General features: G+C 47.2%; 1 protein-coding gene across 4 annotated transcripts in view; it reads right to left on the minus strand.

The window, feature by feature from the left end:
• The window catches only part of MYO5B (myosin VB), a 382,756-nt gene that overhangs the window by 153,235 nt on the left and 213,214 nt on the right, over positions 1 to 16,307 (minus strand). For all 4 annotated transcript variants that reach the window (XM_033837739.2, XM_033837736.2, XM_033837737.2 and 1 more), the window contains 3 exons: positions 11,940 to 12,096; positions 3,666 to 3,809; positions 2,030 to 2,111 (listed from right to left, as the gene is read on the minus strand). In XM_033837739.2, coding sequence (XP_033693630.1) covers positions 2,030 to 2,111; positions 3,666 to 3,809; positions 11,940 to 12,096 — 383 coding nt within the window. The remainder of the gene's footprint in view (positions 1 to 2,029; positions 2,112 to 3,665; positions 3,810 to 11,939; positions 12,097 to 16,307) is intronic.

The raw sequence follows: 16,307 nt of genomic DNA on the forward strand, positions 1-16,307 counted from the left end.
GCACCCCAAGATGCTCTCAGAGGGCACACGCAGGTAAGAATGCAAGAAATGGATCCAACGGGTAGTTTTCAACGGCTCCAGCCAGAGGCCCAAGGAGCCTGCACCTTGCTGAAACACGGAGTAAGGAAAAGTCATTTTTCTCCTCAGTGCACTCCTGTAAGTGGGGGAGTGGGGAGGAGGATTTCTTTCCTATTACCTGAAAGTTACATTTGGGATGAAATAGTCCAAATACAGCCAGATGGATCTTACCAGCATTCGTTCATTTTCTATAAAACTGACCTAAGAAAAAAGTATTCAACTCCCGCAGGTTGGCCCTGAGAAGTCCAGCTGGGCCTGTGGAAGGAGGGGGGAGAATGGCAGTGGCCCTTAACGTGGCCTGCCTTCCTGGTCCCTTGGGACTGTAAGCCAGCACGAGAGCCCCAAGCTGCCGGCTCAGGGCAGTGCCCATCAAACAAGGCTTGTAACATTCACTCCTTGTCCGAGGAGTTTACGACTTCACTGGGGAGAATCAGACCTGCGAGCACGGAACAGCTAGAGGACAGCACAAAGCCAGCCTAACGTGTACCATCCCAGGCTTCCTCCTTTGGACCCCATTTAACACGACTTCCCTGAGCAGCTTCTGACCCACCACAACTGCATTTCGCCTCAGCACAGCCTTCTCACTCCCTACTGTAACTGTAAGCGAAGCAAGGGCAGGACGCACATCTGGTTCAACACTACATCCCCAGGGCCTAATTGGCCTGCATGGGGCTTAATGAATGAACGGAGGAGCCAGTACTAAGCTGCATGGCACAGGCACTGAGTGCCGCCAGACTCCATATGCAAGTAAAGCGGAGAGTGAGGAGGGCAGACCAAGGTTTGAACCACTTGATGTATTTTACCTACTGGGAGCATAGGCTGGGGTGGGCAGAGCTGGATCTGGTGATGGGTCCTTAAGATGGTGAGGATTTGGCTCTGGGACAGTAGAGCCTCAGAAGTCTACTTCTCTTACAGTTGCACAACAGCCAACTAACCTGTCTAGACACCCAGCTCTGTACACCATCTGCTAGTACTGGACCTACCCACACCTCCCCAAAATACAGATGACAGGCCAGAGACAGGGGAGCTGCACGGCCCCGAGGCGTGCCCTCACCACACGCACCCACCAGCAGGTGGCTTGGAGGACTCAGCGGCAGGACTGCGCACATAGAACGGGGAAGGCTCCAGGCCCGAGGGGCGGGGCTGCTACGCAATGGTGTCAGGAACTAAAGCCTGCTCGTCCTTCTTGCTCTGTCCTGGCTCTCAACTCCACTAGCTCCAAGTCAACAGTCTCCAGGCACCTTAGCAGACGACAATAACAGAAACGGAGGGTGACTGGGACCCACTGAAAGGCTGTCTTCCTACCTGATGGCAGCAAAAAGCTGACGCATGCCCCCGGCACCCCACTCTGGCTGCTCCGCTCTGGCCTCCAGGCTGCAGGGTGGATGTGGGCAAGCTGCCCACCTGCTTGCAAGGAACTGGAGCACTGCTGCCCAGCTGAGGCTCAGCGGTCCAGTTAAACTCTTTAAGTTCCTCTCTCACCTTCTGTGGGGCCTCCCAGGATTATCAACATGCCCCTTGAGCCAACCCCACGTTACCCCTGCTTTATCCTCACCCCCTTCCTTCTTTTTCTTTGTCTCAGTCCTTAAATATGACTTAAAACACGTCGGCCACAATTAAGTGATGCGCACTAGCTAAACCTCCAGATCCTCGTGGTTGAGACACATTTCTCAGGGCGTCTAGAATGAAAACATATTTTTCGAAACAATAATGCCTGTCAATTCACTTGTGCTCTGCAAAACACTGTTCCACCCCCAGCCTCTTATCCTCTCATTTCCTGTGGGCATGAAACTCACAGAGGGGTGGGACTGTGCCCACAGGTGAGGCAGAGCTAAGAACCCGCGACAGAGGTCACCGAGCCGCGCACACCTTCTCCCTCAGAGCCCCCAGATGCGCCACCTGCGGCAGCAGCAGCCCAGCCCCAGGATGGGCACGCAGCCCGTTTACTTACTTAGTGCGAGCTCTTTAAATTCCGGAAGATTGGCAGCCGCGCAGAGCTGGTAAAAGATGTGGTAATTCCTCTCATCATCTGCCTGGAGGAGGAAAACAGTTAAGCAGTGTTAGGGGCAGGGACCCCAAAGATTGTCCCCTCGCCCATTCTAAGTCCAGGGTGACAGAGGTCAAGGCTTTTCCTCCACGCCTCTGCCGCCTTCAATTCCCACCTCCAGGTTTTTCATTCACCGTTATGGGGCCTTCTGCCAACCAGAGGACTTTTACCTCTTGATTTATGCAGAACATAGGGGTTTCTTTTTCCTCCTCTATAGGGCATCACTGCTACCCCACAAGTGACATCTCGGCGGATCAGCTCTTGTTCAGATAACCGAGCTGCCTGGCTCATGGTGGGCTGACCGTCACTTCCCTGCTGCAGCTCCCTTTCTCCTCTGGGAGGCTTGGAACTAAGTAAAAGCTATGCCCTTGCCCATCATGTCAGGCTGGGGTGGTCAGGAAAGGTCCACGACTGAGACAGGACTTCCAGGGGACAATGAGGCCAGACCTGCCTTAAACTGGCGGAGTGGTCGTGGTGGTGGTGGGTGGGACGGGGGCTTCAGGAGGCCTGAGCAAGGGCAGCAAGGAAGAGGAAAGCCCACAGGGAGTCTGGCCAGAGCCGTGGCCAGCACAGCAGGCTGCTTGCTCTGATGCAGTGAAATGAAGGATGTGGGGTAGTCCAACCGAACCTGGGAGGTGGAGAGAACCGCTCTGGGGGTTGTGAACTGCAACGACCACCACCGAAGGCCAGGGTGGAGGAGGAAGAGGGTCACCAAGAGGCCAAAGAGTAGTTGGGAAGGAGGGAACAAAAGGCGAACGAAGAAGAACTGAGTCACATGAGAAGCGAGAACTCCATTTATTTGAAAAGGAAATGAAGTAAGTGGTCAAGTAGGTTTTTTGTTTTTTTAATATAACTTACCAAATAAGATTCCTGGTGAAAGTTGAAATCCACAGACCCTACATGACATTCCCCTGATCACAAGACTCCGAAGTCCACAAAGAACACAACAGTCTTATTCTTCACTGTATCTCTGGTGACTAGCACAGGGCTAGCACATAACAAACAATATATGTTTGTTGACTGAATCTAAAATCAATGCCCTGGGACTTCCCTGGTGATCCAGTGGTTAAGAATCCACTTTTTAATGCAGGGGACGTGGGTTCACTCCCTAGTCAGGGAGTGAACTAAGATCCCACATGCCTCGGGGCAACTAAGCCCACACACCTCAACTACTGAACCCGCAGGCCACAACTAGAGAAGCCTACGTGCCGCGACAAAGACCCAGCGCAGCCAATAAATAAATTAATAAATAGATAGATAAATATTGTGCTTGCATGGTATATGCATGGTATTTATTTATTTAAAAATAAAAAAAATAAAAACAATGCTCACTGAAACATATCAATACTGAGTAAAAATTTTTCAGGTCTGATGCCTATAAATGAATACTTCTTAATGGAAAAAGAAAGAAAACCAAAAGAACAAGTCTATCCAAATCCAGGTTCAAGCAATGAGATGTTCTTTGGGCATAGGGAGCAGAACATGGAGCGAGTAAAAATCCATGGGAAAAAATACAAGAAGGTCCAGTCACAGGGCTCACCTGAAAGACCACTCTGGACTTCTCCAAAAGGTAGGTCCTCATGTTGGCCCCAATGATGCGGTACCTCTTGTCAAAGCCAATCTGAATGTACTTTCCGAAACGGCTACTGTTGTCATTGCGAGTGGTTTTAGCATTCCCAATGGCCTGTGCAGAAAAAACAAACAGAAAGTGTGCACAACATGGCGGGTTTTCTTAAATTTCAGGACTGTATGCTCATGGCGGCACCTCTATTCCCTCCCTCTTCCTTCCTTCTAGAACCTCTCTACTATTAGGATGACAATGGGTCGAGCTAAAAGAAAACAAAACAACTTCATTTTCCTGCTTCCCTTACTCCTAACGATGGCCAATGAGAGTGATGAGTTGACTGATGGTCCCTCTAAAGGGGACTAAACAGCTGGAAGGTGCACCCCACTGACCTTCCTCTCTTCTTCCTATTCCTACCTGGAATGTGCATGTGATGACTACAGCTGCAGCAGTCACCTTGGGACCATGAGGGAAAGGTCTAGAGAATCACAGAAACCACTGCTCTGACATCCTCGAGCCACTAAATCAATGCCAGCACCCAAGAGCTCTAGACTTTCTGTGAGAAAAATGAATCTTCTGGGGCTTAATCCACTTTGATCAGGTCTCCACTGATCAAATGTCAAATGTCATTCCCAACTGTTAAATGGTACTTCCTAGAAAGAGACCAAATGTCAAATGCCCCCCTCCCCCCAACACACACATCACCACTAGGACATATCAGGAAGCCATTAACCTCTTGGTACTATTTCTTACAAGGCAGCAGGGACACAGTTCAAAACACGAGACAATAATTTAAAAGACAAGTGGCTAAATGACTGGTCTCACTGTGTGATTATTCACTTTCTATAAAACATCACATTGCTGATGGGTTGGTAATGAACATACTAATACTGAAACCCCTTTCACAGGTTTACTTTTTAGGTGGTTACAACACTTGAAAAATATCCACTGTAACTTTTCAGCTGTCCAGGAAATTTGAGGCACAAAGAGGCTAAAAGCAGATCACGATTTCGGAGGCCCTGAGGGACCCAGCCCAGCCTGGCTTCTCATCACTCTTGCCCTCTGTCTCCAGCCTCTTATGATCCTGAACTTGCTTTTCTTTCTCAAAAGACCTGTGTTCTCTCTGCCTCCTCCCCCACCCCCCAAGTTTCACAGACATGGTTCCCTCTGCTGGGAACACTCTCTGCCCATGCTCCCTCCACCTCTTCTTTCTGGTCTCAGCTCAAATGTGGCTTCTTCAGGAAGGCCTACCCTGGCCTCATAAGCGAGGGGACCTCCCTCGCCACGTGCTCTCCCAGGCCTCACTCTGCACGTCCCCTTGTTTCCCTAACCCCCATCTCCACGAGACACCACCCTGGCTCCGTGAGAGCGGGGTCCGCACGTGTGCTTCCCCATGGGACCTCCCGCACTCACCCCAGTGCCTAGCACACAGCAGGTATTCAAAACATCTGAGTGAATGGAAGCATAGATGAACTTGGGTTTTGGTTTTCTTTCCTGTGAAATAAGAATTTTAAGTCCTTGTCCTCGAAGGTCACTTGCCTCTTTAGGTCCCTAAAATCTCATGTTAGGGTCATGAATACATATTTTTTCTTTTAGGGTTTAAAGTGTATACAGCAACCTACACCTCACATATACAGCGTGTACCTCTGCAGGAAAGTGGGGAAAGCGTAACCCCAGTACACTGCGTTGCTCTGAAGGGAACCATGGAGCATGGAACATGCCCCTAAGGTCAGGGCGAGGCTGGAGCCTGGCCAAGCTGAAACGACCGTCAAGAGATGACTAATCCGAGGAGTTTATGTCATCACTCATGCCCCTCTGCATCCACCAACCTCAACGTCTCAGCAGAGGCTTCACCGCACCCACTTCCAAGGGGGCCCTGATCCTTCAAGGCACCATGTGACAAGCCACTGTCAGACTTCAGGGAGCCTATTCTGTTTGAAAAGTGGCAAGGAGTGCTGTATTCCCTAAAATGCAGGTAAAAATGATGGTTTCCCAGGCCTCCATCACAAGCTAGGTCCTGGGCTGGGATCCCGTTAGTTTCCCCGAATCCAGACAAGAATCCCAGGGGAGAGGCATTATCAAGTTTCCTCATACCTACGGGGAAACTTAGGCTCAGAAAGGGTAAGCAGTGTGCCCAGGGTCACTCGGCTGGGAAGCGCCAACACCAAGGTATAAATTCAGATACAACTGAGTCCGGAGTCTGTGTTCATTCCCCTTGGTTTCGCAGTCCTTTTCCAGCTCTCCAAACTACTCACCACCAGACAGGAGCTGCCGCCCATGTGGGTAACTTCTTACATCTCAAAGAGCCAGGTCAAATCAAAGGATAAAGACAAAGACATGAATCCTCGCTTTTACCTTTTCATAAGAAAGGGGAGAAAAGCCTTTCAGAGGATGGCAGGGAACCAACTCATTACTCTGACAACCAGTAGATAAGGAATCAGACATCCATCCGAACCTCCCTGTGTAAACTCTATCAGCGTAACTAGCTGGCCAGGAGAAGTTTCTCTTCCTAAACTTATTCCAGCTGAAAAATGCAAGAGGAAAAATAGAATGAGAACGTCACCATTTTGTAACTCCTGATGAATTAATAGATCTAGGCATAAGCAACGGCTGCTGACGTCACCAAAAGACACCTAAATATTCTGTGCGTCTTGACGGGAATACATACCACCACCAATAAAGGGTTCTTGGATTTTAAGAACAAACAAGCAAACAAACAAACCTAAATCTAATCAAGCCTCTGAATTTTACTACCCTTTCAAAGGATGTACAGAGGCCAAAGGAACACGTTAACAACATCAGGACGGTGCAACCAGCAAAGGCCAGTTTGTGTAAAATTCTAAAGGATTATCTAGTTTCAAACAAAAAAATCTCGATTCCAAAAGTTCAAATTCTGTCATTTCTAAAATGGCAACAAGAACCGTTACCATATCTGAGATCACTCCTTGTGGTAGCTTAGGGGAAGCTTGTCAACATTCTAAAGATCACTGCCAAAAGGTCTACCCTCTTTACCTCACTGGGCTGCTTTAAGAAGTGATATAACAGATCTACAAGTACTTTGAAAGTATATAATGGTACCCACAAAGGGAAGGGGTTGCTTGTATATTACTACCAAACCCATAAACTCCACTCTGGGCATGAAGAACTTCCAACTTCTACACATGTGTGAAGGACCTGCACGTTGTTCTTTATCTTTTAATCCCTTGCTAGGTTTTTTGTTGTTGTTGCTTATTGACTTAGAAAACATTTTGACGCATGAGGAAAACAAATCCAGTTGTTATAGATGATAAAAACCAAGGCTTTGACTCTGAGTCCACAGTCCAACAAAAGACACAGTTATGATACAAATAGTTAAAATTTGGAAAATGAACAAATGATGTATGCAGGGAATGCATGGAAGAAACTCACATGACCAATAAATATAAGATACCCAACCTCAGTGGAAATCAGAGAAATGTAGACAAAAATGACAGTCCAGAGTGGCAATAACTTTGATACTATGAAATAATGATGAGGATGTGAGGAAAAAGGAACTCTCATACACTGCTGTGATGTAAATGTAAACTGCAACAGCCATCCTTAAGAAGAATTTGGCATATCTAGTAAAATTGAACATATATGGACCTAACAATCCAGCAACTGTACTTCTAGGTATTACCTAGAGAAACTCACACAAGTGTACAAGTAGGTGTGCAAAAGAATGTTTAATGCAGGCTGTATTTAATAATAAAAAATACAATCTAAATGTCTACTAGTAGGAGGAAGAGATAAATAAAATGTGGAATATTCATAAATGGGATGCTAAAAAGCTGTTAAACTAAACTAGAGCATGATGCATGGATAAATAAAAAAACAATCAGTGAAAAGCAAGTTGCAAAGTGGTTAACAGAATATGATACCATTTGTATGTGATATAAAAGAACTACCTTTTTTCTGGTTTATACATGTACAAACATGTAGTAAAGTAAAAATGGACTAGAACAAATCATTTCAATATGATTGGGATTATACAGTACCGAGATGCATATCAACCAGTGTGGAAGCAGAGAAGGGAGAAATTCGCCAATGCTGGCGGAACAGGAAACGCTTTAAGAAGTGTAAGATGAAGTGGATCTTAAAGGGTGAGCAGAATTTTACCAGTGGGGAAGGAAAAGGAATTTTATTTATAAACATAGTGTAGGCAAAGGAACAGGGGTATGTGAGAGCCCCAACAAGTGAGGAATGGCTAGAGTGTGTTGAAACATGAGAGAAAACAAGAGAAGAAGGTAAGGTATGTTGGGGGCAGATTCTTGTATGAATAGGTTAATAGTTGTAGGCCTACTTGCTTCTTCAGCTTAAAAAAAAAAAGTCAAACCCTGAAAATTACATAGTAACTGGTCTTAGTTTCTGTCAATTTTGCTCACTGTACCCCTAGCCCCCTTTCTTTCTCCCAGGTTGAGGGGAGTCTCTGGGGCTCCTAGAGTTGTATGCCTGCACACTCCAGTCAGCCCAAGAAGCCATGTGACCCCTCTGGGCTGGGCCTGGGTTCTGTCCCTGCTCTATCAGTCTCTTGACTAGCAATACCTTTTTAATCAGTGCAGACTTGTGAACAAATCACTCCCAGGATGCTGACAAGCTCTTGAACAGAATGGGGCCAGAGAGCTCTGGCGCTGACAATAGATCATCCCAATCCACCCCAGCCAACCCCAATCCACCCTCAAGTCACCTTCAATTCACACAACTGCCACTTAGCGCAGCCCACTGGGAATTCCGCCTCCTCAGACGGCCCTCAACTCTCCGACTCCCTAGGAGGCATCTGCAGCTGCTGGCCTGGGGAAATAATGAGGTGATGACGTGACCATAACTGATTGCTTCGCTGGGAGGTGCCAACCTTCCCCGGGACAGGACTGGAGTCATCAGTAATCAGCTGTGCCCTGATTAAAACATGACTTGCACTGGTTGTAACCCTCTGAGGAGCCACAAAGCTGACTGGGCTTCCTGACACAAGGGCCCAAGTAAGACTCTGAACTTGTGAAAAGTTGGGTTTTGGCAGAGCAGAAGCTGCTCTTTCTCTGCTTGGCAACACTCTAATTCCACCTAGAATTCTTCCTGGCAATAATTCTTCCTTCCCATGTTCACGTCCAACATTTCTCTCAAATGTAACACTCAGTAACAGCTCAAGGGATAGTCTCTATGATAACAAAACTCTGTATTTGACAGAATGAGCCCTCTGGACTTACCCACATAATTTCCAAAGTACCAATTTGCACAACTTTAGAAATTTAATGTTTTAAGCTCAAACCACTGCAACATGTGTTTACATGACATCATGCAAGAACAGGCTGGTTCATGTACACACTCCTCCTTCTCTAGGGGTGTGCCTGTTGCTCTCACATTTCTTCCATGCCTCCCCAGCAGTCCACCAGCCTACTCAAGCTATAACAGATACTGAAAACATTAGATCATTTCAGATCACGGTCATTTAAAAAACATTCCCAAAGCAGTGACCCAAACAGGTGCCCGCCAACATTCACAGCAGCATTATTCACACTGGCCAAAAGGTGGACACAACCCAACTCTCAGCGCAGGAATGGATAAACAAAACGTGGTACGTACAAGCAACAAAATGTTATGCAGCCATTAAAAAAACACACAAAGTACTGATGCGTGCTACAACACGGATGAACCTTGGAAACATTATGCTAAGCGAAATCAGCCTGACACAAGAGGACTGATGTCGTATGATTCCACTTGTATGAGAGACACCAAAGAGGCAAATTCACAGGGACAGAAATTAGGATAGAGGTTACCAGAGGCTGAGTAGAGGGGAGAATAGGACGTTACTGCTGAATGGGTACAGAGTTTCTGTTTGGATGATTAAAAAAAAATTCTGGAAATGGATGGTGGTGATGGTTGCACAACATTGTGAACGTATTTAATACCACTCAACTGCACACTTAAAGTGGTGAAGGTGATAAATTTTATATTACGTATGTTTTATTACAACAAAACAATAAAATTAAAAAAAATCATTCCCCCCTGTGTCTTGTACCTGCTTAATGTGGTGATCTGTCTTCACTAAATTCCCATCTTGTCTAACAAGAACTGTGTTCAGTCACCAGAGATCAAACAGGTTTCTTCCCTTCCCTGTTTTGTCTAGAATAAGTACGTACTTTACCTCCAAAAGAAGAGGCGCTCTGTGTCTTTGCAATTTTGCTACCTAAAAGATGAACTGAATTTTGAAACTCAGAGGCAAAGGAAAAGCTGAAATCCTGGTCTCACTCCCACCTAAGACGAAACGTGATGCTAATCGCAGAGTGCTGTCTTAGCTGCCTCCATTTAAGTGCAGTAGACGGCCCAAGGCGGGTGTGGACGCAAGTCCATGATCGTCTCCTGAATCCAGGCCATGGCCAGGCCGCCACCTTGGGGCTTAGAATAAATGCTATGAGCAAAGAGGCTACCAACTAAATGTCTGACAAAAGGAAGTTAAATTATGGTAAAACCATCTATTAATGTATGTTTGCAGCCAATAAGTTTGTAAAAAGCTTAATGATATGGGGACAAGGCATATACTATAATATTCAGTGAAAAAGCTAGAAGGAAATATACCAAAATACGGAACAATTATTAGCAGGCTGTAGGATCATGGGGGATTATTCCCTTTTCTTCCATATTTTCCAGTGACTCCTTCCTATTTTTTTTAATATTTATTCAACAAATGGTTCTCAAACAGGTGTGGGACCCAGATCCGCAGCATCAGGATCACCTAGGAACTTGTGAGAAATGCAGATTCTCAGGCCCTTCTGAATCAGAAACTCTGGGGGTGGTGCCCAGCTATCTGCTTTAACAAGGCCTCCAGGCGATTCTGATGCACAGTCAAGTTTAAGAACAACTGTAAACTAATAAAAGTGCCTTTTTGTTTGTTTTTATCTGTTTGGTAAAAATGCCTTCAACTGCATTGACCACTTCCCAATTCATATAAGAACAGATACCAAAACTTGCTTTTGTCTAATTCTTAGTGAACACAGTGTGTCTGTTTACTCAGCAGAGAGTAAAAGTTCTCTGGATAATGCAGCTCTGTAGGCAGGAGAGTTTGCCTGGATAATCAACGAGCTCCCATGAACTGACACTCAACTTACTCCTGCACTTGGTAAAGGAAGAGGGAGAGAGAGGGGACCTGGGAAGGTCCAGGCAGGTTCTTGTTCCCCCAGCCCCAAAATGATCTGAAGGACCAACCACACCGGTGCTTTGTGTCTTACTCGGCGGGGCTCACGGCTGTGCAGAGAAACCTGATGCTGTTCTGGCAGCTTTGGGCCTCAACTGAATTTCTTCTTCCTAAAACAAGGGGGCTGTTCGGGGCTGGCAGAAGGGCCAACTCCTACCAGACTGCAGCCCAGACAGTAATGAAGAGCCTCAGCTTCAAAAGCAGGAAATCAAAGCTGGCCCAGGGACTGTGCAGCCATTGAGCTCAACTCCATGAGAATGAAGCGTTTACAAGGAACAGAAGAAAAAGAGAGATGGAGTTCTGACCCTCTAACATGGTCTACTATAGCTAGACCCAAGGTTTTGGAAATATCTCTGGCCCTGCACCTGCATCGGCCGCTCTGAGGCCACCCAGCCGGGAGGTCGGGGTGGTGAAGAGACAGGCAAGACCTGTCCAGGCCAACAAAGGTAACATTTTCTGAGGATCTCAACAGATTCTGTGTCGTCACATAGCTTTGGACTCTATTCCCCCGCAAAAGAGTCACATAGCTTTGGACTCTATCTCCCCGCAAAAGATAAAACGTCCAAGTATCTTTTGGGAAAAAGGGGAATCTTTTATCTAGGCCTCCTCACCGCCATGAAGACGGCCCTCCTGACTCAGCGGACCTTCAGAGCATCAAATGGTTTTGGTGGGACACTGATGTGCTGACACAGGATGGCAGCAGTGGGGAGGAACACAGCAGAGACGGCGGGAGATGGGGGAGGACTGTCACAACAGTATTCAGCAGAGCCAAGGAACAAGGAAAACATGAAGAGGCCGCTGTATCCAATACTGGGGACCTGGGCTACCAGGTCAGAATATTCCCAGATCTGTGGTTTTAGGGGCACCTTTGAAATTCTTCCCTCAGCAGTGGACTATGGGTTCTTGGGGAGAGGCATGAATGCTGACTGTGTGAGTGGCTTCCAAGAACTCTGTGATCCGCCACGCGAGGCTGGACACTCAAGCAGTCTTAGTGCCAGCAGAAGGGACTCCAGACAAAAAGGCCAAGGACATTTGGATGGCTTTACCTCCATGATGGGACTGGACGCCAGGACCTTCTCTTCGATGTTGGTGTCACTGGCCGAGCCACTAACCGTGGCGAAATAGCGCATGGCGTACTTGGCCGACACGGTCTTGCCGGCTCCAGACTCCCCGCTGACTATGATGGACTGGTTCTTCTCGTCTCTGCAAAGGAAAAAGCCTTGGTCAGTCGCTGGCCGTGGAAGGGCATGGTCGCCTTCCAATGACACTGTCGCCATCCAGTGACACTGTTGACAAGGGCCCGAACCCAATCAGAAGCATCCCTCCCTCGTTTAGGAGTAAACGTGAGGGGCAGCGTAAAAACAGCCCACCTTCCTTCATACGCTTGCGTGCACAAGATCTGAAAGTGGGAGAAAGAAGCTCTGAGAAGGGCTTACAAATCCTATTTTATGACCTGAGGGAATGGGGATGTAGCCGTCGGGTCACTCTCCCAAGTTCTCTCTGGAGGCAGTATCCCATAGACCACTCCCTTCCAAAGACATCCCCTGAGAACTTACAGAAATATACACTTTCAGTTACATAATCTCGCCTTTCTGTTACATGCCCATCTTGTGCCACTTTCTTCAAGAGCAAGGTTGTTTTCTTCTCCTCTTGTATTTGAGCCTAGCATGCCAGCAGACACAGTTCTGAACATTTTTGTTCATGTAGATCTACCACAAAGGGCATGCTACTAGCCACCAGGCTAATCTTGCCTCAAGCTTCCCAGAAATTAGATAAACAGCTACGGATTGCAATAAGAGGGAGTTCAATCAGACTACATGGGAGGCAGAGAGCAGATACTCTACATCAGATAAAATGTATCTGTATGTATCCCTTTGAGACAGGTATGAGACAGACAAGTAATGGAAAACGTAGCCTATCTGGTCTCCAAGGAACATGGATGTTCAAGCAGGGAGTAAGAACAAACATCTGCGCCACGAGTTTGGGAAACGAATTGCTTGTAAGAGCTATACTCAGCCATCTACCTCCAGCCACAAATCCACTGCCAGGAGGAGGGAAGGCACTTTGCTTTCAAACTGCATACCTTTAACAGTGCCTGGCATAGAGAATACACCCGAGATAAAATATTATGTTGGAGGAGAAGCCAACTTAGGGATCAACCAGCCCTCTTCCTTTCCAGGTGAAGAAACCGAGGAGTGTGAAGTCAGGTTTAGAACACAGGTCTCCTGGCACCAGCCCAGTACTCCTAACACCAGCTCCTGTGGCTTCCTGGGCAGGGCTGGCTACAGAAAGAACGGCCTGCCCCACCTCGGCAATTATCAGCACAGGTAGATTGTACCTGATCAGCACAGGTGAATGAATGTTGGCCCTGCTTCTGGGCCAACAGCTGAGAAGCTGAAAAAGTGGTGTGATGACACTGATGTTAACTAGAGGTGAACTAGAAAAACAGACAAAAACCGGCTTGAAAGGGGGGCCCCGGGGGAGAGTCAGGTGTGGTAGCCGGGCTGAAGAAACCTTAACCTTCAGCTGCTCTTCAAGGTCAGCGAAGAGCTGAGCAGTCTCCGCTCACACACCATCACTAAGTGGGGAGGGACTTGAGTGAATACAGATGGCGAGTAGATGCTATTGAGAAGATGAAGCTGAAAAAACCTCATCTTTCAAACTGGCTATACAACAAATTACCTGAAAAGCTACCTAGAATCTCACCTAGTATTTGGAGGATGGAACAAGAAGTGGCTTCCGGAGAGCCCTTGTAGTTCCAGGATACCACTGTCATGAGAGTGCTCTTCCTCTCCTTGGTTCTGTGAAAACTTCATACTGAAAGGGGGCCTCTAAGGAAGCCTGTGGGTGCTTACAGTTCCCATTCTCATCTGTTGTTTAAACTTTATATGACATCCACTGGACCCTGGGGACCAGGACAGGTGTCACCCCTCCTCTTCTCAACACCATCAAAATCAACTCCTTAGAGAACTGCTCAGAAGCACAACCATCCCAAGGGACTAGGCGTCTAACAAGCTGGGCTTTAGACCTATGAAAGAGAACCAAGTTTGATGCCACCTTTAAAACTACCTGAATCTGCAACAAGGAGAACTAAATTGCAGGAGCCATACCCAAACGTTTGGAGTTTTGCTCAAAGTCTGTATGTTTAACCTAAAAAGGATGAGCACAGGTTGTGGCTAAGACTTAGTCCTCCACAGAGAACCACATCGAATGGGGAGGTATATACTGTCCAAATAACTTAATAAGGATCCCCGGGAGCAATATGTGGATGCCAGGAGAGAATTAATCAGATTGGTGGGGGGCTGGGGGTCGTGAGAGCTGCCAGGCTCCCTGCGGCAACACAGCACACAGAGGGAACTGAACTGCAGAGACCCAGATAACATACTACATCTGGCACAAAAAAGGTGGCAAGCTTCCCTGGTGGCGCAGTGGTTGAGAGTCCGCCTGCCAATGCAGGGGACGTGGGTTCGTGCCCCGGTCCGGGAAGACCCCACGTGCCGCGGAGCGGCTGGGCCCGTGAGCCATGGCCGTTGAGGCTGCGCTCCGCAACGGGAGAGGCCACAACAGTGAGAGGTCCGCGTACCGCAAAAAAAAAAAAAAAAAAGGTGGCACAGACCAGTGACACCTGTCACTTTTCACTTGCTGTGTCAAGATAGGCATTGCCCTGCGCATCACTGGGAAATGACTGAAAAGTCACATACTGCTCAGGAAAGAGAATGACCCACACAAGAGGCAGAAAACTTTGAGGGCCAAGCAGGCTATTCCAAGTGTAAGGGGCCAGAAAGGCGAAAAGGCAGGGCTACTTCACGTGACAACAAAGTGTCAGGACCTCACAAAAAGAGGGAATCAAAGGCAGGGAAACAAAAAACTGGCAGGACATGGAAGCTAACTTTGGTGTTTTGATGAAAACGCATATATGTGGCCAAACTATTATCAGAGCTTATAAACATCCCCAAGTGTTTCAAATCTTTACACTTGAGGCTCTTGGGCATGAGGGAGTCTGGGCAACGACCATTAGTGCTAACGCCCAGCTAATTTGGTGGATAGTCAAACTGATGCCGGTAAGACTAAAGTTAGGGAAATTCAACTCTTCTTAGACCAACAAGGACCGTTCAACAACTTCCCTTACTGAGACCAACGTAAAATATTTTTAAAAATGGATGATTTTTATTTAGTTCTACTGCACTTCTGCACACCCTGCCTCCTCCCATTCTTAGTCTACTACGTGGCTGGGTGCACATTACATATCTGTACACTATTTGTAACGGGATGAGGTGCAACAGCATCCTCAGTCTGTTCTACCCACATTAGCTTCGCTTCCAACTCAACTAGAGAACACGAGACCAGAATACGGGCAGTAAAAACAAACTTGATTTTGAACCTCACGTGCACTGGTTAGCTGTCTGACTTCAAGCAAGGTAGTTGACTTCCTGACCCTCAGATTATCTCAGTCCAGTCTCTTATGACTTTGATCCCCAACCATGCTCATGCTCTTCTAGGTGGTCACCTTGACTTAGGGTCCTAGGTCTCTAATTCATCCTAACATTCCTGCCAGATTAAATGTCTGAAGCACAGCTCTAATCATGCTCTCCCCGCTCAAAAAAAGTTAACTACTCATTGCTTACCGAATCAAGTCCAAACTCCTTAGTTGAACTCCTCCGCAATGCACATCCCAACGCTAAAACCCTTGACGAGAGTCGGCATATTATGGTGCTAAGAACAGAACACCAGGCTTTTGGTCTGAGGCTCTTGTCTGAGTCCTGGTTCAGCCATCGGCAGGCTCTTTGTAAGCCTTAACCACATGACAGAGGATACCCCCATCTTACAGATTTGCTGCAAGATTATATGAAACGATCTCTACGCTTTGCATAAGATGAGGGTATTATAGTCCAGACAAAATGAGCTACGCGCCAGTCTCTGAAACTGCACACTTTCCCGGCGCTGCCATTTATGGTTTTCCCCCACCTGAAATCGCCTTCAACATACACCCTTCTGCTGAAGTCCAACCTGTCTCAGGCAGCCCGGCAGGCCATGATTTCTCTGCCTTCTGAAGTCTCACGTCATCTGCTTTGTGCCACTTGTGAGGCATTGTCACCTCTCATCCCATATTGATGTCAGGCCCTGTGTGGTCACTTTACTTGCTGTGTGACCTTGGGTCACTTCTTTTCTCTGGGCCTCTGTCTTTGCATCTTGTAAAGTACAAGGTTGTGACATGGACTCCCCCAGTGACTTAATCTGTCTCTGACATTCGATGATTCTGTGATCAAAATTGTAACAGAAGTGTGGGTGGGGAAAAGCTCTCCGTTTCAAACTTCCATTACTTAGGGCTGGTCGTGGGGGAGACATTTATGAGTGTGGAATTCTACCCAGTGTCCTTCAGAAACACAGCCAAGGTATGGCTCCATCCATTCGGC

This window comes from Tursiops truncatus, chromosome 13, assembly GCF_011762595.2.
Source record: "Tursiops truncatus isolate mTurTru1 chromosome 13, mTurTru1.mat.Y, whole genome shotgun sequence".
NCBI classification, from domain to species: Eukaryota; Metazoa; Chordata; class Mammalia; order Artiodactyla; family Delphinidae; genus Tursiops; species Tursiops truncatus.